Consider the following 27,576-nt stretch of genomic DNA (forward strand, 5'->3'; position numbering starts at 1 on the left):
GTTTATGTTATTCTAGCAAACACAGCCTTATAAGTATTCCTCTTTTGGAAGGTTTTGTTTTGTTTTTATGCTCTAATACAGCATAGCTGGGAGCATTCAAGGCCAGGCTGGATGGGGCTGTGAGCAACCTGGTCTATAGCAGGGGGTTGGAACTACATGATCTTAAAGGTCCTTTCCAACCCAAAATGTGATTCTATCATAGTAAATTATGTTAAGCTCCAATCAATATAGGCATATAAAACTTTCAAGAGCAGACCACGGCTGGACAAAAACATCCCAGGAAATAATTTTATCAGTTATGTTGCAACAAAATTTTGAGCATACAGATATAGAGGGAAATTAGCACACAATTCTGCAAGCGTGCAGCAATAAGGAGTAGTCTAAAAAAAGTTTTAAAAGTTTCTCAATTTATAAATACAACTCACCCCCAAAATGTCCATAAGATGAAGGGGAAAAGACATTAACTGATGTAAATAATGAAAGACAAATTGTGAACGTTCTGTTTTTCTTTTGTTAAAATAAAGTAAAACATTTATTTGTTAATTCAAGTAAAGGAAAGTGTCTCCAGGTTTTCAGTATTCAGTTAATAAATTGCTATGTGAGCTACTGAAAAAGGAATTACATCAGGAGCTAAGCATCAGCTTAGGCTGCAAATTCTAATACCTGTAAAAGCCACAGTAGGAATGCACCAAATTTCTGTGAACCAACCCATAATACGATCACAAGGCCCAAAGCTGTTTGGACATTTTTGTTCCATTCACTTTTGTTTGTCCACAAGCATTCTGCAATCAAAACCCATCACCATAAAAGTCATCTTCTGCTGATGCCTCCAATACCAACCTTTAAACATGTAAAGATGATGCAGGTTTATCTTCAGTCATTAGTATCTTTGAGAAGTTGGAAGGTTTCTCTTCTAATTGCAAACTAAAATTAAAGGCACTTATCTAAGTGCTCCTAAAGTCAGAAAGTCTTACCAGCAGAAAAAAACAAAACCTGCTTCCACTTGGCTTGTTTTGTATATCAGCATCCATTCAGTCACAATGCAAAACTGCTTTTACTCACCAAAAGGAGAGACACCAAAGAGAAATTCCCAGGAGAAAGAAGGTCAGTTGGAGCAGTGCCAACATACCATAATGAATTTTTATTTTTTTTAAACAGGAAAAGCTGCAAATCCAGGCTTGTTTTCTCTGTTTGGGTTAAAGCAAGGGAAAACATCACTGATTCATTTACCGTTGTGTTTGAGGACTGTTTCTGTCTAACATGTCAGATCAGACAAAATGAGTTCCAGCTATACTTTGAATCTTCTACCATGACAGTTATAGCAATCAACAGAATCATTGTGGTTGGAAAAGACCTCTCAGGTCCTCCCGTCCAGCTGCCAACCCAACCCCCCAGTGCCCATGAACCACATCCCTCAGTGCCACGTCTCCATGTTTCTGACAGCACTCTGTTACTGTTTCACCTATTTTTTCTAGGCCTGCACAGTACCAGTTAACCTCCTACGTGCTCTACATCATACATCCTTCTATTTTAAGTTCATTCCTTCTGCTTAATTCTTGAATTTTATTCTCCTACCGTGAGAAGAAGAACAAAACCAAAACACCGTAAGCAGCTCCACATCTTACCTTAAGGAACTGCCATTTTAGCACACACAGATAACAGCTGGCTTGAAGAAAACTAGCCCTCATTCAGCACAGCACTTAAATGGGTAACATTTCAGAGATGCCTCTTACCATTCGCCCTTATCTTCTTTTTGCAGGAACACATCAAACCTCTCTGCCTCCTACCCCAATGAACCCCTTGCCTGGTTTCCCTTACTTCTTCTGTGTGAGACAACAGAAGTCATTTTACTTTTTCCATGGGGAAAGCAGCAGGAACTGCACATCACCACATCTGTGGTGACAGAACAAGGGGAAACGGCTTCAAGCTCAGGGAGGGTAGATTTAGGTTAGATATAAAGAAAAAAATCTCTACAGTGAGGGTGGTGAGGCACTGCAACAGGCTGCCCAGTGATGTGGTTGATGCTCCATCCCTGGAGGCCTTCAAGGTGAGGCTGGATCAGGCCCTGGTCAACCTGATCTAGTTGTGGTGTCCCTGTTCATTGCAGGGCAGTTGGACTAGATGGCCCTCAGAGGTCCATTCCAAACTCAAAGGATGCTATGCTTCTATACCCGAGAGAAGAACAAGAACAAGTTCCATGAATTGCAGCACATAAAATCCAAAGACCAGGACTTACCAATGCAGAGTGCAGCATGTTATTATGGGTGCCTCCCTCCTTGAAATGGGTGCAGAAACTCTCAGCTTCACTTCCAGTCTCAGAATCACCTGACTTGTGTGCATGTAGAGAAAGAACAACCTTATAGTTAGCAAAGACAGAAATTCAGGCACTACTGAATACGAGTGCTTATCTTACCTCCTCATTTTAAGATAGAAAACCTGTTTTAAAAGATGTTAAATTCCATAAGATAGCAGTTAAATCCTTTTTTTTTTGACTGAATTTAAGACACGAGAAATACAGATTTAAGAGTAATTTTAAAATGACAAATTCACGTTTTGACAAGATTTTATTGTGAAACATTGGATTTAGAAAAGGTACAAAATGTCAGCAGTCAGATGTGTGCCAGTACAGTGTTTTAATGGTCTATACATGAGAACAGCTGAATAGCTTCACTGCAGAGCATGTATTCAGATGCAGCATCCAAGAGGGGGCTGCAATATTTGCAGGCTTGAAAGATATCAACAGCTTGATCCAAAATGGCCATTACTGGTCAGTGATAATCAGCATCTGGGAACAGGCTGGAAACCATAATATGTTACAACAATCTCCTTGCAGATCCACGTTTAAACATCAGTTTACTCTGTTAATAATCCACAGCTTCAGGACAGGATGTTCTGGAATTCAGTGGGCATTTTGGAGCTTTTTTAGAACTTCTGTGTGGTTGTGTTTTAAAACCAATTTCACTGAATATGGGTCACCATTCAAGTGGGGAAAAAAAACAACAGTATCAAAATATTACTCTGAATTAGTGAAAGTCATAAATTTGTATCTTACAAAGGAGAAAAGACAAGTATCCCAAAAGGATAGCAGAATTCTCTACCCTAGTTTAACAATTTTAATGAAGGAGCATTTCTAAACATACAAAGTTGATATCAGTGTACAAATGTATAAAAACACACACCGTATGAAACAAGCTAGCACAGTTTTTCAAATTATTCAGTAGTCTGTCACTGCTGGAACTTGCTCAAATGACTGAGAGGTTTCACAGGCAGGTGGACAGCCAAGTAAGGTTACATTTTGGTTCATTTATTTGGAGGCCTGTAGTTTACTGTACACAATGAAGCCTACTGGAATACAAGCAGTTACCCTGTACCAAGCTGTACCCAGAGCTGAGCTAAGCCTTCACTCACCTAAGCCTACTGCACTTTATGCTGAGCTGTAGCTCACCTTCCTGACCAGAGACAGCAGGGCATACGAGGCTACACTGAATAGAAATTCCTGAACATGACTGATGTCCATTAAGAGCAAAGCTAAACCTAAACTGATGTCATTCAGAACCAAAATCTACCCCAAACCCTCCTTCTGACACCATATCCACTCCCTTAACTTCAAGGCCATTCGTTTTGGCTGCTCTTTTCACACTGTGCATCTTTACCAGGGGATGAGAACCTTGCAATTCATTAAGAGTAATCAAAAGTGACAACTAAGTAACTAATTAATTCAGACAATGGTGAATGCGCACAAGTATATTTACTTTAAATCTGAGTGTGTCTCACTAATGAAGGCTGCAACATAGGGGGTACAACGTCTGCTCAGGACTCAAAATCAGCGCTGTGTCAAATGGAAAAATATACAAACAAACCACCAAACTTCGGTGTGGCAAAAAAGCATTTCTTTTCTTGTTTGTTTGGGAAGTGTTTGGCATGAGCAGCACTACCAAACTCCACACCTCACAGACAAGCTACAAAGGTTATCTACAGCCAAGACTCGCTGCCTGCCTATGAGCTAATTTCACTGCTGCTCCAAGCGCTGCACTTTGATCTTTGATTCCGACTCCTCTGTACACACATTTATATTTACATAAAACATTTATTAAACATGATTTTAAAACATAAAAACCTTATGTACAAAATACCAACATTCCTATAAATAAACAGTTGGAGAAAGGCACTTGCAAGAAAAATCTACAGTAAATCTTACAAAAACCACACTGCCTCTGTTACTGTACAATAGATAGTCTTTCTGTAAATCCCTATCACAAGAATGTAAAACACTAATTAACTGTTATAACTAAGAATATAACCGTTACAGCTGTATTTACAAATACATATAAGCCTTTTTTTAGTTTCACTTGAGCACCATGATTTCCGCTCTAAATTTATTTTTTGATACAAAGTAAAAGAACAGTTGCCAGAAACCAGCATTCATTGTAACTGGAGACTCATAAACATTTGGCTGACATCACTATAGCTTAAAAACATCCGTTGCTGCTTCGTAAAAAGTACACCTAGTTTGTTATTGCATGTTGTCCTTTTAGAGAGAACACTGCTACGTTCTCTACACAATTTTTTAATACTATTGCTGGCAAAAAGTTTCCAATATAAAAAAAATAAAAAACTTTCTTCAAGCCAGTTGAAGTGTTCTACCCGAACGGTAACTAAAAAAAGCTGCACATTAATTATAAAAACGTGTAGGAAACATGCCAACTCATCTGGTGTGCAAAAATAGTTCTTGACTACACAGGATTTTAAGGGCTTCGCAGAATTACTCAACTCCCATTGAGCAGAGCCATGAATCACCACCTCCTCAAGGAGACGTCAGTATACTGCCGCTCTTATCAAACTTTTTACCCTTGGACAGTGCTGCGACCTGCTTGAGCAGCTCTCTGTTTTTGGCCTGCAATACAGACAAAAGAAGTGCTATCAATGAGCAGAAGCCTCAGACGGTATTGGAACGTGCTAACTCCTCACTGCATTTAGGAAACAGATTTTCCAAATGCGTATGTTGAGAAAGCTCAAAGATAATGATTGTTTCCAGAGCCTCAACACGTATGTTCCGCCTTCCAACAAAAGGCAACCACTTTTCACAGAATCACAGAATGGCCAGGGTTGGAAGGGACCTCAAGGATCATGAATCTCCAACCCCCCTGCCACGTGCAGGGCCACCAACCTCCACATTCAATACCAGACCATTTCCTGAACAGCAAAAGGCAGGACTGGAGTCACTGTACTGAATAGTTCTTCATTCTGTGGTTAATAAGACAGCTCTCTGAGGAGTTTTTCCTGCTTAACAGTAGGCATGTAGTTTAATCCAACATGCTTAACAGTTGGTTGTGTTACACTCAACTGTTAAATCGGACCAGCAGCTCGCTCACAACTGATGAAACACCAGAGAACAGAAAAAAATTCCTTTTCGAGCCCTTCTCTAGCACCAATAAGCAGCCACTTACCTGCAACTGTTCCACAGTTTCTTTGTGAGCTTTCTCCATGCTGTTCATCTTTGTCCTCAAGTTTGATTCCTGATACTGGAAGTCTGCTTTCAGTTCTGTCAACTGAAAACATAAATTCCATGAAGATTCCTTGGACTGCTGCAGTATGTCTTCTAATCAGCCTGTGAAATCTTTATGGAATCTTTTGGAATCTCAGGAACTACGGTATTTATTTACAACTGCAATCTCCAGGTATGCCTCACGATTATGTCAGTTTTAGCAATGGGGATATTAACACTATCAGATGCTCTCCCTATGGAAACAGCATAAAACAAGTCACTATACAGAAGTTTGATGACATTTACTTACCCAAAGTTTTTGATAGCTTTACCCAGTAGATGAAATTTAAAAATAGGTAATGCATTTCCTCCCGACTCATCACCTTCTGAAGGTTTTATAAGAGAGAGGTAAGAGCTTAATGCTTGTTCTCTGAAGAAACTACCTACACCCTTCATGACAGGCTACCCAGCTCTTTCACATTAAGCACTTAAAGGTTTGAAATTGCAAGTATTTCCAACAGCAGTAACACGAGGCATGTTGTAAGAGCAATACAAAATGAAGAGTTTCAATATCCCTCACACAGTAGATTTAAGTGTAGAAATGCAGGTACTGCAGATGGTTTAAAACTGGAAATGATTTTCTTCCAGGATCAGCGAGCCGGTCTTAACCATTAAACTTTTGATAAACCACCATGCACACCTATAATCAACTTTTAATTGAAAAATATTACAAATGTAAATTATTTTCAATACAATTCCATAACCTCCTCAACACTGAATAATCTAGAACCACTGTCAGTGTCTTAACAGCACCTAGTTATGAAGAAAGGTTGAGGGAACTCAGCTTGTTTAGCTTGGAGAAGAGAAGGCTGCAGGGAGACCTCAGTGTGGCCTTGCAGTATTTGAACGGAGTGTATGAACAGGAGGGGGAACGGCTGTTTAAGAGGGTGGATAGTGACAGGACAAGGGGGAATGGTTGCAAACTGAGACAGGGGAGGTTTAGGTTAAATATTAGGAGGAAGTTTTTCACACAGAGGGTGGTGACACACTGGAACAGGCTGCCCAAGGAGGCTGTGGATGCCCCATGCCTGGAGGCATTCAAGGCCAGGCGGGATGTGGCTCTGGGCAGCCTGGTCTGGTGGTTAACAATCCTGCACATAGCAGGGGTTGAAACTGGATGATCATTGTGGTCCTTTTCAACCCAAGCCATTTATGATTCTAATTAATCAGATGGCAAAGAAATAAGCTCTAATAAAGGATAATCACAGTACATATTTTTTTGTTTTTGAAAGCTGAATCTCTTTTATGAGTTTTGACTGCAGTCATTTGAGCCTAACTATATTTCACTTAACTTTTCCTGACTGCCAGGCACCTAATCCAAGCTTATCATCAAGCTTATCCACATCATCGACCACAGACCAAGACCTGATAACCTGCACAACACACATACTACCAGTATTTTAAAATCCAAACATTTGCTTTACATAAACTGTACATGTAAATTTGTATACCATCTCATGAATTATGGCACAGTAGCTTTAATTTAGAACTAAAGTTATGCTAAGCTTGAAATACTTACTACTCGTATTCCTCCTCTTATCTCGTGTGCCCATCAGCCTACACAGATCATTTGGGACCTCTGCTATGATTCAATTTCAAACATGTAAAACACACAAACCACTGGCAGTTTAGGTAAGATTAATATAATTCGGCTCTGAGTCAAAGAGGAATTCATGAGACAGAAGTCCCAGACTTGTCCTTGAAAAGGTAAGATCTGGTTTGTTACTATATAAAAAACCTGCAACTAATTTTTGTTTTCTCAAACGAGTAGGAGCCTACAAAACAGACAACAGAGTGATGCAGTTCTTGTTAAGCAAATGCAATTTTTACCTTTTTATCTTTCTCTAGGATAGTCTGATCTCTTTGCTGCAGAAGGCGTTTAAGTGACATTACTTCTTCTTTCAGCTGGCTTATGAGGACAAAGTTGTCAGTTCCCCCACTGTCTGCTGACTGATTTATAGAGCTACTAAAAACAGAAAAAGTTAATTATGACATCAATAGAAAAAAGAAGCAGTACATTTTTTTTCAAAGTTCAAATTGGACAATTAATAATTCTACAAACATCCTTAAGAACCGATGCAAAAAAAGTATGTACCTGACAGAATTGGATGCAACTGGCAAATTACCTTACTAATGGCACACATTACATACACCTGCAGAAATATAATTCAGTATTAGCTCTGAGGGGGAGAAATACCTTTTGGTTGAAGCAGCCCCTTTTACATTTATCCCAACTGTTTGGTCAGAAACAGAATAACGATTCGGTCTCACACCTTAAGGCCCAAAAGGCTTCTCTGGATACTAGCTCAGCATTAAGCAACAGGTTCAACCCTGCATCTAATCCAAAAAAGGTCAGGGAATAGCATTTCATCGGTAACCAAAGCCTCATTATTTCACCTCTATTTAATGTTGTCCCAGGCAGCTTAAAAGTAGGAAGGCAGTGCCAGTTTTCTGACAGACAGCACTCAGATGCCACCCAGTAATCTGTGTGCCTGGACAAGGTGCACCTCCCTCACTCTTCAGACAGCAAAAAAAAAAAAAAAGGAAGCAGCTGGCAACAAATCAGAGCTCTATTTGGTTGAAACACCTCAGCTTTACAAAAACGTAACTTTACCTATCTCCATTTGATGGCTTGGATTCCAGTTTGGGCTTTTTCTTTGGAGTTTCATTCTGAATAGCTGCAGAGGATTTATGGCTGAAATCAAACAAAATGTAAACCTAAAGCCTCGTGCTACATAACCCTCTAATTCACCATTTGGTACATGTAATATCACTAACTCATGCTCCTTGCTGTAATACTAGAGACTAGCCAGAAAGGCAAGAAAAAAAAAGTCCTTTAAGTAAAAATGGCAAGATAAATTAAGAAGAAATCAACAAATAATACCATATTTACCTCTGTTTCCATAGTCCCTGATCTTGTTCTGGACTCAGACTGCTGATTCTGAAATAAACGAAACATCCTTGGTATAACTGACCAAAAGTACCATTATTTCTAAGTTTATATAAATCATATCTGCACTTAACAAAAGTCACCCCCAACCTTTTTTTTTTTTTCTTTAAGTAAAAAATTACCTATTTTAAATATTCAGCTGGACAGCATTACCTGTCCCATTCATGACCCCTCTTTATAATGTCAAGATGCTGAAATTTTTTTTTGTCTAAATATTTACATTACTACAACATGCAAGATTTCATGACTGATGGTTTTTTTCCTCGTATTTCCCAATTTCTGTGTATATCCTATGGCTAATCTTGTGCTCAGCAAGCTGGTCTAAAACACCAGTCTGTCTCGGAATTCCCATACTCTAAAGTGAGCATAGCCTAAAATGGTGCTTAATGATGGCATATTAGCAGCCTTCAATTTTAGATCCCTGAAAACATCTATCTTTCAAGTCTAAACGTCTGTCTTCAATCATTTGGGAAGTAACTTCACTTAATGCCACTGACAGAGGAACAGTAAAACTGAGAAGACCACGTTGAATCAAATAGTTCAATGATTTTTCATTTCTACCTTGTGTTATTCTCTCACCTCAACAATAACTGAAACGGATAGGAAAAGTCTTATTTATTGGACCAGAAGCAATGGACCCAGGGCAGCCTACAGAAAAAAGGTGCCAAACAAGCAACATTACGACCTGTATAGAAATATGCTCATTTTGTTAACTCGAGAACATTAGAAGCTCCATTTTACAAAGAGCTAACTTTATAAAACTCTTACTGTACCTCATGCATTACATTAGGTTTAGCTTGCTGCAACTTGACTTTCACAGATTAGAGAAAACAGTACAGTAATTCTCTGAAGGAAAAGAAGAATTTTCTTCAGGTTTCTAAAGAAATCTAGATTTTTTTTTTTAACTGGGCATATTTACATTTCTCAATACCACTGCAGTTCTTTTTTTTTTTTTTTTTAAGCCATACTTAACCAAACAAGTTTCAGTCAAAAAGGAAAAGCAAAGCTTAGAATGGAAGTTTGTTCTTGTGATGGGGTCATCACCACTGCTGCCATACTAGCTGTTATCTGACACAAAGATAAATCAAGCAATTCTGAAGTGTGCCCAAAGCCTATCAATGAAAATAAAAATCATGGCCACTATTACCACAGTATAAGAAACAAGTCAACCTTGGAATTTGTGATTTGTTAAGCTGGGTATCTAAATTAAAGGCTGTATGCTGCTTCTACCACAGCCAGAGATGGCGTACAGAAAAATGTTGCAGGAGATAGGAAGAACCATGTGAGCTGTTCTCTGTGTCAGTAACTGAACCGAGTGCTATTTTCCTATGCCAGCATAATGAAACCCTGCAGGATTTGATTATCACTAGCAAAGAGATGCACGCTGGTCCTAGACTGATGGTGATCTCATACCTTTTCTTCTGCTTCTCCATTTCACAACTATGAGCACACAAACGAGGCACAGTTAAGTAAGTTAGGGTGGGGATTTTGAGCGAAGCAGTTACTGTAATATCAATCTGCTAACACACACCTTTCAGCCCATGGTAAATGCATGCAAAATAGCAGTTGGCACACGGTAATTACTGCTTAGAAATCCAGGTTTATCCCTAAGTAACTTCTTTTTCTGTGGCCATCCTGTGGGTATCTTTTCTCTGTTATCAATTTTAACATCAAGCAGTTTGACGGTCGCTGAGAATTTCTGCATCTCCCTGTCCTCTCTTCACCCAAATTGTTGGAATACAAAGATTTCCACAGACAATGGGAGAAAAACATTCTGCTCCTACTTCTGATGACATATGTTAAGCGGCCTTTCTTATTTCCTTCCATTTCACCTCAGTCCTCACAGCACACAATTGGAAAACGTACCTCCAACCATTCCATTTCTTGAAATACTTACTTATGGTGACCACTGCTGTGACGGTGGTGGTGGTGGTGATGGTGGTGGTGTTTTGAATGGTGCTGGTCTTTCTCAGTAAGAGATGAAGCTGAGGAGTTTGAATGTGAAGATCCTAGACTCTTCCTCTGTTCTTTTGTCTTCTGTAGCACTCGTTTGTAGGACAGAGTGCAGAGCCAACACAGCAACTTTCCATCGACCTTTTGGGAAATAATTCATAAGAGTTTTTTCTCCCAATTACACTTACATTAGAAATATATATTTTAATACTTGCAAAAAAAAAGAAAAGTTTCAACTCATGTTATCTTTAGGAAAAATCCAAACATCCCTTCAGTATAAAACAGCACTATGTATATACAAGATATGCATGCTTATCTTATCTCAGCTTAGACAACATGTAACCTCTCTCAACCCATCGCACACAATTAAGATGTCTCTTATGAAATGGGAACATCTGTTGTCAACCTAAGCCATGACAGCTCTGGAACAAAGCTTACCTTCCTTCTTCCCTCCTCTTTTCGATCAAAAGCACACTGCTGTTTGCACTGCTCACATGTTTGAGGTGGGCCATACTTCTTTTCTGAGTTGGTGCAGCGCTGACATTTTGTGCCAATAAATGCTGCAATAATATTACAATACTGACAAGGCTTGGGCTGAAAAACAGACAAATTGAATGGAGGTTAGTTCATTGAAGAAACTGTGAAGTATTAGCACAGTTAATTCAAATCACAGGATGAGGACGTTTCCAAACTTCAGTGGCTTCAAATGATGCATCTTAAACCTTTCTTCCAACCATCTCTCTCTCCAGTACTTACTTTTTTCTCAACAAAGATAATCCTTTAAAGGTCAAAAACCATCCTGGAATTGCCATGAAAACCCAGGTACAAACGTTGGATCTGCACTGCACTTTACCGTGCTACATCTCAAGATTTTCAAATACTGTGCTTTGTTTGGCTTACATTTACATTCACTAAATGCCTGCCTACATGCCAACAGCTGATACGTTTCTCCAATAAGCTAAATTTCATCTACAATAGATGAAGTTATGAGGTTTTGTTTCACAAACGAGATTATCCTGATACCTTCCATGAACTTGTGTCTGCAGGGCACACAGATGCAGTGTGTGCATTCACCTATTAAAAAGTTTAACTTCTCTAGCAGAACTGGAGCTGACATTTAAAACAAGGAAACCTAAAGTAACACGAATACAGCTAACACTCAAAATCTGTCCTACTTAGTAGCTTAATATGATTAACACACAGCAATTTTCAGACTTACACAACACAGTGTGACTACACAACACAGTGACTGACACATTTAGCACTCATAAAGAACACAGGCAGCTAACGGCCCTTCTGCTGTCAGCGTGTGTTCGTGAGAACAGGCAAAGACTTTCTTTACATGCATGAAGTGAATTAACATTGTTTTTTCTAACTATACCGCAATTATAAATGACTGTTAAGCTGCATTTAACCACAAGGGACTTAAAAGCGAACAAAACAAACTGGAAGCCAGGAAGGAAATCTATCAGTAACCTTTCTCACCTTTGAATCATAGAATCACAGAGGGTGGAAGGGATCTCCAGAGACCATTGAACCCAACCCCCCTGCTAAAGCAGGTTCCCTACAGAAGGTTGCTCAGGAAAGCATCCAGGTGTGTTTTTAATATCTCCAGAAAAAGAGGCTCTGCAGCCTCTCTGGGCAGCCTGTTGCAGTGCTCTGTCATACTCACAGAACAGCAGTTGTTCCTTGTGCTTGCATGGAGCTTTCTGTGTACCAGTTTGTGTCCACTACCCCTTCACCTGTCGCTGCACACCACTGAAAAGAACCCAGCCCCATCCATTTGACTGCCATGCTTCAGACACTTATGAACAGCGATGAGATCCCCTCTCAGCCTTCTCTTCTCCAGGCAGAACAGCCCCACGTCTCTCAGCCTTTCTTCACACAGATGCTCCAGGCCCATCATCATCTACGCAGCCCCCCCAAACTGGGGAGCCCAGACGGAGCACTATAGACGTGAGCTCAGCACGGCAGGTCACAGGGTCAGATCCACCTCCCTCCACACCTTTCCAAAATTCCTTACCGCCTTTCCCAACTTCCCCCCTTCCCCCCGCGGCGCCCACCCGCCGTGTTCTCGGCGCCGCTCACCGTTCCGAACTGCTTCACGTTCTGGGCGCACTTCTTGCAGATGGTGTTCGTTTTGCTAAAGACAAGACCAGCGTCAGTGGGGCTCCGCGCCAGCACCCCCCGAATGCAGCGCCGCCTCCGCGCTCGGGCGTGCGGGCAGTCGGTCTCAGCGCCCACCCTCCAGCCCCAGAGGGCCCGGCCGCCGCCCTACCTCTCCTGCTGGAACTCGGAGCGGCAGTAGGTGCACTTGACGATGGGATGGGCGATACGGCACTCCTGGGGGAGAACAGCGGTCACGTCCCGCCCGCGGCGCCCCTCGTGCAGCGGCGCCTCCCTACGCGGATTCGCCCGCCCGCCCCCTGCCCCTCCCGCCGCTCCCCGGCACCTTGCACAGCTGCTGCCCCTGCGAGAGCTCCTCGAACGGGTACCGCTGGTTGCACTTGGTGCAGGCGTACAGAGCCGGGGCTGCCGCCGCCGCCATCCGCGCCGCTGCCGGCGGGGCGGTCGCGGGCGGGCCCGAGGGAGGGGATGAGGGAGGTGCGGGGCGAGGCCCGGAGCCGAGGTGCCGCCCGCGCCCCCCGTTCCCCTCCCGCCGCAGTGCCCGGGAGCGCTCCTGCCCGTCCCGCGCCGCCCCGCGCCGCCCTAGGCCCCACGCGCCGTCGCCGCCGCCGCGCCGCCTCCCCCTTGTGTCGGTGTCGGCGTCACCCCGCGCCCCCCGCCCTTCCCTCCACCCTGGGCTCGGAGCTCCCGCGGCAGCCAATCACCGCCTCGCGCCAAACCGGCCTTCAAAACTCGCCGCCCAATCGCCGCCCCCGCGCCGCTCGGAGCCGCCAATCCGGACGCGAACGCGCCGCCCTGCGCTGCCCGTCGATTGGATGGCCCGCTGCTCGCGGCACTGATAGGTCCCGCCTGGGGATTCTTGCTTTCTGATTGGCCGACGTTTAGGGGCTCACTTTGACAAAGACCGTCCTCTTCCGCTACCTGCCCGCTGCGCGTGCGCAGAGAGCTTCTCGTGCAGCACACAAATCCCGCGGCCGCTCGCCCCTCCCGGTTTCGTTCTCTCGGCTCACGCGATTGGTGAAGAGAGTCCGCGCCCCCTCGACCGTCTCGTGTCCTTCGATTGGCTGAGAAGCGTTGTTTTTCTTTTTTATTGGATGATCGGCACGTCACTCAAATCTGAATGCGTGACGCTACGCGGCGAGCATTCGGGGGCGGTGCTCACCTCCGCTCTTCCTTTCTCATTGGCGAGCCGCCCCGCCGCTCAAGCGTCACGTGACAAGAGCGGGCGGCACCATCGCCGCGGTCTCAAAGGGCCGTGCGCGAAAAGGCCGTGCTTGAGCGCGCGGCTCCGGTGGACATGGCGGCGGTGCGGGGGCAGCAGCGCACGGTGAGACCGGCGGGTCACCGCGGGGACTGAGGCTGGGGCCGCGCCTTGGCACTTGTCGCTTCCGAGCGGCCGTTGTACGTTTCTGTCTCCTCGCTCAGCCCGTTTCCCTTTTCCTGCGCTGATGTCCGTGCCTGTAACGCGCGCCCGGCTGATTCTGGATCGGGGCTCCGCCGTAAGCGATACTGCGGCGCAAAAGCAGGAATTAAAAGCTAGCTTGAAGAACTTTATCTTCGAGGTGCTTTATTTTTGTCAGGAAGGAGGCTGCGGTGTGAAGGCTGCCAGGGGAGGAATGCAGCCTTGGAGCCGCTGCCGTGTGCTGTGGCGGGGCTTCTCCACGCTTCATCATCTCGGTCTGCCTTCTTTGTCACAGAGGAACAGACACCCGCGTGCCGTAACGGCTCTTTTTTGTTCGCAGGGTGAGCTGTGCAGAGCTCCGAAGTCTGCATCGGCCACAGACAGACACTCTGCAGCTTCCTACCTGGACTACCCAAAGCACAAGCCCTTCATCAATTCCGATCTGCTGCGCTCCCCTCACAAACCTGTGGTTCCTTATCCTGAGAGCAACAGCAGAGGTAAGAATCATAGAGTCATACAATAGCCTGGGTTGAAAAGGAGCACAATTATCTCGTTTCAACCTCCCTGCTATGTGCAGGGTCACCAACCATCAGACCAGGCTGCCCAGAGCCTGGCTGGAACAGCTGCACAGAGAGGTTGTGGATGCCCCAACCTTGGAAGTATTCAAGACCAGATTGTATGGGGCCTTGGGAAGCCTGGTCTACTATTAGATATGGTGGTTGGTGACCTTGCCTGTGACAGGGGTTTGGAGCTTGATGATCCTTGAGGTGCCTTCCAACTCAAGCCATTTTATGATTCTATGTGAGCTGCCTGGGACAGGCTCCTTGAGAAAACACCCCCTGGAGACTGGCATTGCACAGAGGCTGTGACAGATCTGCTGTTTTCTTCCCTATGAAGGGAAAAGGGAATGAGATTTAGGATGAACCTTAAGTTAGTCTATGAAAATAAAGTCATGATAGGCTCAAGTACTTGTTCCAATGTTGTAATTCATGTTGGAGTTTAGAGACCTGGATGTTAATGATCTATTGGATGAAAGGTAATATATGCTCTGACATGCAGAATGCAGTCAGTTTGAGAGGGCTGCAGGCTCAGCTCAAGGACTTGTATGACACAAAAACTGGATGTGCTGCAAAGAGCTTACTTGTAAGTGATGCAGGTGTGTTTTTGTACATGGTGTTTCGTGTTGATCAGTTTTTGGTGCTTAAGTTTTTACTTCCAGCTTTTCTCAAGTAAGTAATCTGCAACTCTGGAAACAAATGCAGGTAGGGGGACAATTTATAAAAAGGGACGTGGTTTATTAAATGTGTATATATGTAAATAGGAGTGCATATAGGAAATAATAAAATCAAACAGGCAGTTTCTCAAATATCTTTTTTTTGTCTGTGTAGACTTTACAAGGCCTAACATTTCTGTGAGTGTATATTCTAGAAAGGATAAAGATTTGGGAGTTAATTTCAAATGGGAGGATAGATCTGGTTGTTCTGAAGTTTCCTTACTGCTCCTGCCTCCCTGTTCTAAAAAATCGTATTTAAAACCTGGAAACTATGCAGAGTAAATTCTGCTTGTTTTGATTAGAGCTCTGTGTTTGTTTCAGGGTAGGTGGTTGTTTTAATACTCTAATCGGGAAGGCTGGTACAAAGTAACTGTTCCTTGGATATTTCTTTGTTCTGAAGTGATACTTGGCATCCTGTAGGATTCCACCTTTATCCATTCATTGCTCAAATTGCTTCACTGATCTATTTTGCTCCTTGTTACTGTAAATACTCGAGGTTTTAATTTAGCCCCTGGGATTATGTAACAGCTGTTGATAGCTCCAGCTATGCCAGTTTCACCTGAGGCCTGGTAATGGTAATATCAAGAGAAGAGGGTATAGTTGGTGATTCTGGTCCTGCAAGTTGGATTAGGTCATCTACAACTTTCCCCTTAGCTGTAACTGCTGTCATTCCCTTCTGAACCATTTAAACTGCCTTATAGCAAGCAAGCTGGTTGCTCAGTTCTCTGCATTTCGAGCTTTGATGCATTTTTCACTTTGGAAAACACATCCTTTTTTTTTTTTTTTTTTTTCCTTTCTTGTAATGTGATGCCCAACCAAAAATGCAGTTTCAGTTTTTTTCCTGTGTTCATGCCTCCTTTCTCTAGAGCAGGTTTAAGCACAAGGGAGCAGGCTAACATGAATCACATCTGCTCTATCAGCTGTCTGTGCTGGTGTTCTCATGTTATACTTCAGTAGGACTGTGTAGGGGAAGGAGCTTATGTTTGTGGTTCCCTTTGCAGAATGAAACAATACAGCTAACAGGCAGGTGGTCTGATGGCAAGGTGGTGAGAGTTATGTTACAGCTGCTTTTTTTTCTGTGATGAGTGTAGAAGGGCTTTAAGCAATTGTTGGAGTAGGGAAGGGAACAGAAATGGGGAAGCTGGTTAGCACAGAGAGGGCACGTGTGTTGTGGGCATGAGGAGTATAACAGGTATAGCAGAGGTATAACAGGTTAGCTCCTGCTTGGAGAAATAAACAACTCTTACTTTCTGACCTTTATACTCCTCTGTGGTCACCAATAGGAATGTTTTCTGCATGTGCTTGTGGAGGCATAACAAATGTATGGAGAAGTTGCCACTGCTTTAATAGTTCAGCTGTCACTTTAAATTTCCAGCTGACAAAAGTCAGAAGGGGCACTGTTTGCACTTAATCTGCAGAATATTTACCTGAGCAATAATTCATGGAGGGAGTCCTGGCTGGTGGGGAGGAGTTCTGGCTTTCTTACGTAGCACATTTTTCAAGGTAACATCAAACTTGAATTGTGCTTGTAAAAGCAACTAACAAAAGATGCTCACTCAATTACAGCAATATTTTCTGCTCTGAAGAATCTTCAGGAAAAAATTCGTCGGCTGGAGTTGGAACGGCTTCAGGCAGAGGAGAATGTCAAACACCTCAGCAGAGAAACAGCAGACTACAAGAAAGTACTGAGTGAGCAAATGCAGCACAGAGAGCGTGACAGAACTGAAGTGTCAAAGAAAAATCAAGGTTGGTTGCTGTAGGTAATAATTTCATCCACACTGATGTGGATGTAATCTGGCCTTCACCAGTGCATGAAGCTGTTCTAGCTGACTTTGTTCAGTCTCTTTACTTTGTAGTGAAGCATGGAGTTTTGAAGCAGTTGTTTTAAAAGCAAGCTTTGTTCTGGGGGGTTTGCTGCGTGTATGAGTTGATTCAGCATCGTCTGGGTTTTAGATGAGCCTTTCCTTGCTTGTTTTTGAAGTGTCCTAAAAATGTCCCAAAACAGCCCCTACGAGCAGCACTTTAATTTCACTTTTTGGCCTTCTGTTACCTTCAGAACTGGCTTCTCAGCTGGCAGCTGCTGAGTCTCGGTACAGCCTGTTGGAGAAACAGCTGGACTACATGAGAAAAATGATCCAGCATGCAGAAAGGGAGAAGACACAGCTCTTGGAGAAACAGGTGTGTTCTCAGGATTAAATGTGGGAGAAACATAATTGTATGAACTGTGTCATGATTTCGTAGAGTTAATGCCTTCAAGCGCGGGTGTCTGAGCTGGCTTTTATATCATTTTCAGTATTATTAGGACCCTGGTATTTTATTTTATTTTTTTTAAACCTTTGTGCATCTGTCTCTGTGGCAATACTAAAGGCTCTGGTATTAGTGAGTCGCATACCAGCAAGTAATTCTCACTTGCCTAAGCTCATCCATATGCCTTGGAGTATAACTGACAGTCAGTGGACAAACCTTCCCTTTTGTGATTGGTCTTCAAATCTATTGAGATTTTCTTTCAATTAGTACTTTCCCTGATAAACTGGATCTGAAATATTAATTCTGTAGAAATGATGGTGAATTGTTTTTCCTATCATCAGTTATTGTGGGGATTTGTCCTATGTCAGAAATGAGCTTAAACTTTCTTTTGTATGTATGTGGATCACGTAGGGCTCTCTGTTCACTGGTTTCTGTGGCTCCCCTATTTCAGACTATTAAACATTTACTGAAGAAATAAAGAAAATTGCCTCTAATTACTGACTAATAAAATGGGGTTTTTTTTGTCCTATTTGGGATGGAATGGAAGGGAGGCTGCAGAATTTTTCTCATTCTGGCTGGGTTTGAGGTCCCAGCATGAACAGAGTTCCCAGCTGTGCCAACAATGCTTATTTGCTCCTTAGTTGTTGCACTACTTAAAATCAGACAGATGAAGTAGTTGTTTTGTGGTCCTTCTTCATGTTGCATGCATAAAGCTTGCTATATATATGCTTGTTTTGCTGTGCTTATAATCATTCTCCTTTTTACTTCTCCCTTCAAGGAGTCATTGGAGAGAGAACGGCTTGATCAGTCACATGTTCAGTTGAAACTGGAGAAGCTGGATATGTTGGAGAAAGAATACACCAGGCTTACTGCAATGCAGTCCATAGCAGAGGTCTGTTGTGTGTGCTGTAACAGATAAATCTTGCTTATTGTATGCAGCACTTTGTAGCTATATAACAATAACAGAGCTTGAGTAATAGAATGTCCTGTAGTGAAAAAGAACAGGTAAAGATCTTTGTAAAAATGGAAGTCTTCATGGTCAGTCAGGCTGTAGGTCACTGCACCCTGCAGCACTTGGGGTTTTGTTTAGACTTAACCATATCTGTTGGTATTTGTCTTTTGTGTTTGGTTGGCATGTAGGATTGTGGATGTTTGTGAACTCTTGACCTCCCTGAGGTACCTTGCACCCTACTGGATGTTAGCTGATTTGACTTGAGGGTGTAGTGTGGTTGGCTTTTTGTTAGTTTTGGTTTTAGTTGGTTTGGGGTTGGTGGTTTTGTTTTGTTGTTGTTTTTGTTTTTTTTTGCCACTTGACCTTTGTCTTAAGAAATGCAATTATTTTGTGGGCAGAATTCTGGCATTGCCTGTTGCAGTCTGGCATTGCCTGCCCTCCAGCCCTGGCTGGTTGTCAATGCATTTAATCTGCTTTTTCAAGATACAGTTTGAACCAATAGCTTTTAAAAGTTCAGTATGGCCATGTTCCATCGTATCTTTTTCTGTGTACCATCCCTGCTGTTGGCTTCTGAAATCCAATCTGCATCCTTTCTGCTGCTGGAGAGACACCACACGGCTGAAGTATGGGAACTACAGAAGGCTTTAACGAGGGAGAGGCTTCCACCCACTGACATTCTGTCCCCTTCAAGAGCAGACAGGATGTTGTTGGGGTGTGGTACTGGGGATAGTTCTGGACTCCAGCAAAATTGTAAGCTTGCCACCTGCATGCAGCCCTCACCAGGTGCTGATATAGTGCTCTTCCAAGAGTGTGTAAGGTAGCAAATCATCCAACTGAGGATTCTACGGATCTTTAGACAGCACAGCTCTTCCTGACAGACTCTGTTCCAAGGCAGCTGTAGGAAGTTGGTCAAGATCTTGACACCCCATTGTGAGCTCCTTCTATAGAATAAAAAGAAGTCTATTCTTTACCCAGGTCAAACTATGAGTGTCTTCCAGGCATTCTTGCCCATATTTAGTATTCCTGTGTAGGTTCCTCCAGAGTCAAGGTTGAAATAAGAGGTTCAGCAACAGGAATCGCTTCTAATGAGCATTTACCAAGCATTGGACTGGGAGCAGCTGAAGTTAGGTGGGGTTATTTGTTATCTTGCGACTGGCTGCTGAAGAGAATTTCAGCATTAAATTTAGTTATTTCTCTTGGACCAAAGATACTAAATTCACACAGTAATCAGCTCTTGGAACAGAGAAATCTGGGTTTAGCTCTGAAGGTCATTTTCCTTGTGATCCTCTTGCTGTCATGGATTGTTCCCAGATCAGCAGCTTGGACTGCTTCTGCTTGTCAGCCGTGTTTCTGCTTTAACCTTGCTGTGCAAGTGTTATCTTAACAGTTGCAGCTGTTGTTTCTGCTTTAGTTGTGGCAAGACCACAAAAACATCTGCAAACCTCGTTTGATGTGAGAAGTAGGGGCTATTTCCATACATGGTGTACTGAAGAGTATGAAAGTGGAGAGGTTCTGAGTGAACAATGATTTCCCTGCCTCTAATTTCAGACTCTGACAGAGCAGAAGTTGTGTGCGTGGTTTTTAATCACCAAGATTTGTAGAGCTGTTACCTAGTATTGCTTTCAAGCCACATGAAGATGTTACTGCTTGTAAAAAGGAGATACTGAGATTTGCATTCATCTGATGGTCTCCTCATCAGAGTCCTTAACTCAAAAGTGTGTGGTGTAAGAACGGTGTAACAGCAGTCCTGCAGTGCCTGGACAGCTGCCTGAGAGGATCTGAGCATGCCTGTGTCTGATGGTGGAGGCTACAAGCATGGCAAGGGCTCTGATTTTCTGCATATCAGCTAGAATTTGAGTATATGTGCAAGTCATATGCTTTGAAGAATTGTTGCTAGTCATCTTAATGCTAACTGTGAGACAAAACCAGAATGCTGTTCTGTGAATGAACAGCAGAAGTAATGAGCATCGTGTTGTGGCTACGTGCTACCTATTCCTCCTGCTTTTCTTATTTCCCTTAATTGCCAGGTGGTGAGTAGCAGCAGCTGTCCTGCTGGAGCTATGCACGTGCTGGCTGCTCAGCTGCCAAGCAGATGCTGATTTGCAGGGCAGTGAAGCACAGAGGTGGGAGCTGCCTTCACACCACGGATGTTTTTTGTCTGGTAGATATGGCTGGGTGTTTGTCTTAGCAGCCAACGACTAGGGAGTGAAGGCATCCTGTATCATTGAGCTCTCATACCTTTCCATTTCAAGTCCTTTGAGACTTACTTCAGTGATCGTGTGTGTGGTCACATGAAATTTATGTAACTTCAAAAATGGACAAAAACATGTTAAAATAATTCCTATTTTTACATGTGGATTTTTTTTTTTTATGGTTAGCAGTGACTGAGCAGAGCATTTTAATCAGTTTGGTGCCAGCTTGCAGTCCTGTTACCTTATGCAATGGGAAATGTGGTCAGGGAAGGTCTATGTTTCCACTAGCCAGGCCACCAGCTTGCTTACTTCTTGGTCATAGACCAGGATTCTACACTGCCTGTGGGATGTAACTGTTGTGAGAGCTGAGCCTGGAAAGGGGATTTCAGAATGCTGTTTGACTGTAGGGAAGAAAAAAAAAATACTTTGGGAGTGTCCCAGAATTTCCACAGTGGTCTCTCACTGAAGATGTAGTGAGATGCATTCTTGCTGCACAACTTGAGCTGTACCCTCCAGCTGAGACAGCTGACCAAGTGGATGCTTGGTCCATTTCTGTGTGAAAGCACTGGTTTGACTTCCTGTCAGTCTTCAGTTCAAACGAAAGATTTGCTTCAGCATTTGTGTATTAAAACTGTCACGTGCAGCAGGTTAAACAGGAATCTTTGTGCAGCTGTCCATGTGGGAATCAAAAACTGACACATTGTGATGGGTGGGTGATGTTAAGTTGCCTTTCCATTCTAATCTTTATTAAAAAGGTGACTGTATGGTCAAAAACATCATCGGAGTTCAACCTCATGTATTACTCTTCCTGTAGGATGCAACTGAAATTTATATACCAATTCTGGAAGTAAAAAATAGAAAAACTATTTCAATCTGAAGTGTAACCACTACACTGTTGTATTTATGTGTATATAGGTGACATTGCTTCAGCGATTTTAGTTTTGAAGTCTTAACATTGCAAGTTGAGCTGATAAACTTCCGCTGAACCTCTCAGTATTGTGCACTTCATGAAGAAAGAATTTGCTTTGCCAGTAATGCCTTTGTTTTCATTCAACTTTGACTAGAAAAAAATGAAAGAGCTGGAACTGAAACTTCAGGAGGAGGAACACGCAAGGAAGCTCGTTCAGGAAAAAGCAGCTGAGGTAACAGCAGGAAAATTCTTTTGTACTGCTGTGCACTGTAATTAGTTCTTCCTAATTCATCAACTTCTCAACTAAATTTGCTGATGTCTGCTACATACAGATTGCAGATGTAGTCTTCATGCCATCCTCTCACCTGATGTTCTTCTGAGTGCTTTGCAAACCTTTTTCTAGCAGCATCTATGCACTTAATGCACTTAGTGCACTATGCACTTTGTTTTTGGTTTTTTTTTTTTTTTAATAAAAGAAGCTAGTTGGAAAAGAAATTCAGACTGATTTGTAGCCAAGGTGTATGAACATATCTGCTTTAAATAGATCAAGGTCAAGAAGTGTGTTCCCTTTATAATTTTAACTAGAAACACTGCATAAGGAGGCAAAAAGAGAGATTGTGAATCTGTAAAGGAGGACACTGGCCTTCTTCTGTGGTCATTACATACTGAGCAGTTGTATGCTGAAAAAGTATTTCAGTAACATGGCAGGCTCTGTCTGTAACCTTTCCAGTAAGTGGTGAGCTCAAGTTAATCATGAATGTTTTGTTACTGCTTCTAGTTGAGATTGCTTGGGAGATGATTTCTAAGGCTGCAAGAAGCAGCAGCAGAGCATATATGCCACAAAATCAGTGGAGGAGGGCTGGTCACTTGACTTCCTTAGTATTTTGTTAAGTATAAAACAGCTGTTGTTTTGACACCTGCTTCCTTGGGAGTTATTCAGCACAACTCATTCTTTAACTTACTGGGATTATTGATGAGAAGTGTTACTGAAGGAAGTGTTCTTGTCTGATGTTTAGATTAGGCTGCAGAAGCATCTATGCACTTGCAGCCCTTGCTTTCAAAGAGCTTGTGTTTTAAAAGCTGCTGTGTTGCCAATCTGAGCACCTCCTCTCTGATAGTCTGTTAATGTAATTTTAATCATTTCCCTCATTCCCTTAATTGCAGCTTCAGACAGGCCTGGAAACCAACAGACTGTTGATTCAAGCAGCATCACCACTGCTTTCTCCGAAAGCAAGAAAACCCAGGAAGAAAACTAAGCAGCCAGAGAAGGTAATGGGAAAGAGAAGGGTGTTTACTGAGAAGTGAAATAAATGTGTGCATGCAGTCAGAAAGTAGGCTGCCTCTTTTATCAGAAAGCTGAGGAACAGTGGGTTTGCTGTAGTGTCATCTTTGATAAACATTTCTCTCTTCTTTCCTTTCAGAAATGCTCTCTTACAAGCCATCTCACTACGCAGCCCCATTACAGACTGTGTCTGGGTGATGTACCCTTTGTAGCTGGGAAGGTGAGCTGCCAAATTCCAAAGCTTAATGCTCAGTAGCTGCAGCTCCTTCAATGGCTTTGGCATGGTGCACTCCTGACACCCAGTGGTCAGATCTTGTTTTCTTTTGGCTCTTTTATTCCAGTTTATCTTAAAAAGCTTGCTGAACTGCTGTTTCCTAACATGGGTCTTCTGTGCTGCTTGCTGGTCAGGCTATTCCTGTTATGTGTGCGCACTCAAAGATAAAAGTACATTGGCAGCAAATAAATCCTCATTTGTGTTTTTCATTAAAATAAGTAGGTTGATGACAATGTCACTTAAAAGAGGTATTTTCCTTCTAGTCTACAAGTCCCAGTCATTCAGTTGGTGCCAATGTACAACACGTCCTACACCTCATGAAGCATCACACAAAAGCTTTGTGCAATAATCGTGTGGTGAATGATGCTCCACTAGCAAAATCCATCAGTGCTGGTCGTCCTGCCAGCAGAAGCAGAAAGCCACCGCTGCCAAAGGACTATTCTTCATCACAAGAAGAGCTCTCAGAAGTTCTGCTGACTTTACAGGATGAGTTTGGGCAGATGAGTTTGTAAGTTTGATGTATTTGACACTGCAGACAACGAATGCATATGTTTTATATTTTTGCTTTGAAGTTGGAAAGTCTTGCTGGGGAAGGCATTTGTGTTTGGAAGTCTGTGGCATATAATCTATTTGTTCTAGCTGCAGAGGCTTTCCTTTCTTTCTGCAGTTACAGATTGATTCTGGTAATCTTGGGACTCCAGATGTGTGTTTATGTGCAGTGGTATCATGTTTTTGAGGAGCTGGGGAGAAGTATAACAACAGCCTCCAATGCATTGGACAAACATTCCATGGAAAGACAGCTTTACCAACTCTCTTGCTCATCCTGGCTAACAGACTGTGAATTGTTTGACAGCCCAGCAGCAGTAGAAACAAATGTGTAAAGTAGTAACTGAACAAGTGCTGAGTTCTCTTTCTTAAGGGGTCATTAATTTTAATTTTAAATGTGCATGTAGAAGTTTGAAACTGTTGGTTATTGACAGCTTCATCTTGCAGCAGCCTGCTGCCAGGGTGTGCAGACTTAATGATGCTACTCATTAACGAAACTGTTCTTATTGGTTCACTATGGCATGCTGAACTTGTTGGGCTGCTGCTACTGTGGCTGTGTACACCAGCACTAAGTCTAATGCAAGCTTTGATCTGTCTGTATTCTGTGTTAGTGATCACCAGCAGCTGTCTAAGCTTGTCCAGGAAGCTCCAACCATTGCAGTAAGGGAAGATCTGGAAAGGGAACTGGAGGCACTAGTGGGAAAGATGGAGGCAAAGGCAGATCAGATCAGCAAAGTCCGAAGGCATTGGCTGCAGGTGAGTTACTTGCCTATGATCATGCTTCTGTGAATTTGCATCTTTATTACTGTATTGTACATTCTAATGTAGCAGCCATAGTGTGAAGCAGAAATAACTATTATAGCATAGTGCCTAGCCTTAGCTTCGCATTCCGAAGTCAGTCTGCGTGCTGCTATCTTTCTATTCCAGTATTCCTGCAGAAGGATGCTTTCTGCCTTACCATGTTACCCATTTGCCTGCTCTCCATTCTGTCCTGGGCAGAGTTTTGCATCTGATCTTACATGACATTTTATACTCCTCTCATCTGCAAAACAGGGAAAAGATCACCTGCAGTACAATAGCAAGCTTTCACAGCTGCTAAGTCTCTAAAGTCTCTAAGTCTCACATGTAAACTGGGTGAGTGGTCTGCAAGCTGAGCGTATGGAGTGGGAATGGAATGGGAGAGGTGCTGGACCTCAGTGTTCAGTCTGGGAGGTATTTCTGGCATACCAAGTAGCTGCATGTTTGGATCAGTCCCACTCTCAGCATACATCTCACCACAGCAACTGTTTTGTATGAGGATCATAGTGACAACCAGCTGCACATGGCCTCATGCAATGCTCTTTCTTTGCATTGAAGAAAACTCTAAACTTCTGATAAGCTCAGCTGATTCCCATGGGCTTTCACTGACTCTCCTCAATGTGGATTCTTATAAATTGGGCGGGGAGAGGTGACTTCTATCTAATGTGGGGGAGCTAAGGATACAGCTCGTTCTGCAGTTTGGTGTGAATGTGTCTGCACCTTGGACTGTCCAGTTGCCATACAACCTTGTGCTAACTGTTGCTGAGTATGCCTGTGATTTGCAGAGCTGTGTGGATACCAGCTCTTTGTCTAAGTGGTGTCTTGGTATTCTCCCTGAAGATCTATCTCTGGCAGTGACAAGCTGCTAAGATCAGAAGTACATATGTGGAAAATCCTTTGTCTGTTTTTTAATGACTGGATTATAAAAATCAATACTTTTTCTTTTTTGTTCATGGTGGAGGCATTCCCCATAAAACCATAATCAACTTTTTGATTTTTAAAGAGTGAACCTTATAGTTCAGACTATAATCTGAGCACTGCTCTGAAGAGGTGAATATAGCAGTGCCATGTAAGGAAAATAAGATGCTTCTTATTCAGGGCAGTGCAGAAGCTGTTTGTGTAGCTGACCGAGCTGAGTGGTGGGATTTCTCAGTTGTCTGGAAGAATTGCCAAAAAACCAAAACAATGTCAGTGATTAATGTTCTCATTTGGGCTTTACTTTCAGCTTGAGAGACTTAAAAGAGAATGCAAGTCCAAAAAGGCTTCTGCTAAGCACAGAAAAGACAGCAAGTTTCCTGTGAGTGAGGTTAAAGTAACAACAACTGTAACCACCAAAGGAAAGGATGCTGGTCCCATCAAAGTGAAACCTGGAGAGAAGAGCCGTAAAAACCTTCAGTTGCTGAGAGACATGCAGACTATACAAACCTCACTACAGAAGGATGATATCAGCTGGGACTACTGACTGTTGTGCGCAAGATGTTTCTGAAGCCATCCCAGTCACATTCTGGATATAAAGCAGCTGCCATTCTTGCCATGTGAGAGACTACTGTGTGCTAAGTGTGGTTTTGAAATGGAGGTCCTTAATTCTTCCATCTGTGGGTGATTGTATGGTCTGGTTTAAAACTCATTCCACGTTTTAAGGTATCTGGCCACTGGATCTAAGCGTGGGTTTCTGCCATTTCCCTCTGTTAGGATTCCAGCAGTCCCTCCCTTTGTCTCCCTTTGGTCTGCATACCAAACTCCCCTGTGTATGTGGGTTGGCTTGTGTGAAATGCCACTGTGATATCAGTGTTGTGGAACTCCTGTGCTTTAGGAGGCTTCAGATGCATCCTCTTGAAAACAACAGCAGGTCCTTAAGTCTTCAGGGCTTCTGTTCTGTTGTGTGCCCAGCTGCAATTATTCAAGCTGTGATTGTAATAAGGAGAACAGGTAAACTCCTTCAGAAGTGTTTTTCTGTAGTTCTCCTCAAAAAGTGTTCCTAGTCCTGCACGTTCCATTAGTCAGCATGAATGGCAATGGATGCTTGAGTATGCAGAAGTGACTTGACAGATGCTTTTGCTTTAATGATGGGATTGCTTTGATTCTGAAGGGTGAAATATTTCTTCAGAGCTCATATTTAATGAAAAGGCTATAGGATGTGGTGTTAATATCCCCTCGTCTGGCCCATGGCTTTGGGTGGTAAGGGAGGGAGATGAAACATGTTTTAAATTGCAAATGCCAAGTCATGCTATTTGGTCCTGGCATCTTGCTTTTAACTTGAAATATATGCTTTAATGAGAGGTCTATTTTGGTAGTAGTGTGCTCACACAGCTGAGTAAATGTTATTTATTATGTTAATAATGTAAAGAATTTCCTATTAATGCATAGAAGACCAGGTTATCTGTTTATACAGTTGAAAAATAATAAAGCCAGCTCGCCTGTTGAATGAATTGTGGGAACAAAAGAAGGGTAGTTGTCATAGGCAACTCCCTTCTGAGGGGAACAGAGGGCCCAATATACTGACTGGACCCTCCCCAGGGGAAAGGCCACTTGGAACCTCCCTGGTCTTGTGAGGTAATAATCCAAGGACCAGCTTTTAGTTGTTTAAGTCAGCAGTGATGGTGCAGAGAGGTCTGAGGGTTTCAAGGGATTTTAAGGTACTAGGGCAACTAGCTGGAGGAGTGAGAGCTGAGGTGGTGTCTTCCTTGATCCCTTCAGAAGCAAGGAAAGATGATAAGAACAGGAAACCACAACTGTTCAACATGTGTCTAAGAGGTTTGTGCCATCAGTGGATTTTTTTTTTCTTTGATCATGAGGGCAGTTTATACAGAACAAGGCCTACTGGTGACAGATGTCTCAACGGGGGGGAAAGGATTCCAGCCCAGGAGTTGGCAGTGCTCATTGAGGGGGCTTTCAACTAAGTTTGAAGGAGCTTCTTGGTCTTGTCTCCATTCCCCTTAGAGATGAGGTTAGGGGCAGCACGTCAGAGTTAGGTGCGAGACTGATAGCCCAGCTGGATTGTGTCCACACCAGTATGGAGAAGGGAGGGCAGCAGGAAGGAGGAGCTTGGGGCTGTTGTGAGTCAGGAGAATTATGAGTTGCTAGATCACTGGGCTGAGGACAGTGGGATGAAGTTCAACAAGACC

General features: G+C 42.9%; 2 protein-coding genes across 4 annotated transcripts; one reads left to right on the plus strand and one right to left on the minus strand.

Annotated features, from left to right (window-relative positions):
* Window positions 1–629: 629 nt before the first annotated feature.
* Window positions 630–12,999, minus strand: FAM76B (family with sequence similarity 76 member B). 3 transcript variants are annotated; one of them, XM_042862578.1, is made up of 11 exons: window positions 12,901–12,999; window positions 12,727–12,791; window positions 12,537–12,591; window positions 10,887–11,042; window positions 10,393–10,589; window positions 8,439–8,486; window positions 8,160–8,240; window positions 7,376–7,511; window positions 5,448–5,549; window positions 2,237–2,329; window positions 630–1,187 (listed from the first exon to the last, which is right to left on the minus strand). In XM_042862578.1, exons 1-11 carry the CDS (start codon window positions 12,994–12,996, stop codon window positions 1,059–1,061), a joined length of 1,158 nt encoding a protein of 385 aa, XP_042718512.1. In that variant the 5' UTR covers window positions 12,997–12,999; the 3' UTR covers window positions 630–1,058. The 3 variants fall into 3 exon arrangements, with proteins under 3 accessions (XP_042718512.1, XP_042718514.1, XP_042718513.1); XM_042862580.1 differs by lacking the exons at window positions 630–1,187; window positions 2,237–2,329 and adding an exon at window positions 2,546–4,894 and having other exon boundaries at window positions 7,376–7,508; XM_042862579.1 differs by lacking the exons at window positions 630–1,187; window positions 2,237–2,329 and adding an exon at window positions 2,546–4,894.
* Window positions 13,000–13,801: 802 nt separating this feature from the next.
* On the plus strand, window positions 13,802–25,985 carry CEP57 (centrosomal protein 57). Its single transcript, XM_042862611.1, has 11 exons — window positions 13,802–13,902; window positions 14,318–14,474; window positions 16,817–16,996; window positions 17,307–17,428; window positions 18,276–18,389; window positions 21,706–21,783; window positions 22,716–22,820; window positions 22,973–23,053; window positions 23,371–23,615; window positions 24,265–24,409; window positions 25,677–25,985. The coding sequence occupies exons 1-11, from the start codon at window positions 13,873–13,875 to the stop codon at window positions 25,911–25,913; spliced, it is 1,494 nt and encodes a 497-aa protein (XP_042718545.1). The 5' UTR covers window positions 13,802–13,872; the 3' UTR covers window positions 25,914–25,985.
* The last annotated feature ends 1,591 nt before the right edge of the window (window positions 25,986–27,576 follow it).

This window comes from Lagopus leucura, unplaced genomic scaffold (assembly GCF_019238085.1).
Source record: "Lagopus leucura isolate 7727_CA_CO unplaced genomic scaffold, USGS_WTPT01 Super-Scaffold_702, whole genome shotgun sequence".
NCBI lineage: Eukaryota > Metazoa > Chordata > Aves > Galliformes > Phasianidae > Lagopus > Lagopus leucura.

Bases quoted from the DNA above. Each gene is read 5' to 3' on its own strand.
- FAM76B (XM_042862578.1), bottom strand. From the start codon at position 12,996: ATGGCGGCGGCGGCAGCCCCGGCTCTGTACGCCTGCACCAAGTGCAAC. The intron at 11,043-12,536 runs GTGAGCGGCGCC...TCTGTTTTTCAG, and splicing joins ACGTGAAGCAGTTCGGAACG to CCCAAGCCTTGTCAGTATTG. The intron at 7,512-8,159 runs GTAAAGTTACGT...TTCTGTTTTTAG, and splicing joins AAGCCATCAAATGGAGATAG to TAGCTCTATAAATCAGTCAG.
- CEP57 (XM_042862611.1), top strand. From the start codon at position 13,873: ATGGCGGCGGTGCGGGGGCAGCAGCGCACG. The intron at 21,784-22,715 runs GTAACAGCAGGA...CCTTAATTGCAG, and splicing joins TTCAGGAAAAAGCAGCTGAG to CTTCAGACAGGCCTGGAAAC. The intron at 23,054-23,370 runs GTGAGCTGCCAA...TTTTCCTTCTAG, and splicing joins TACCCTTTGTAGCTGGGAAG to TCTACAAGTCCCAGTCATTC.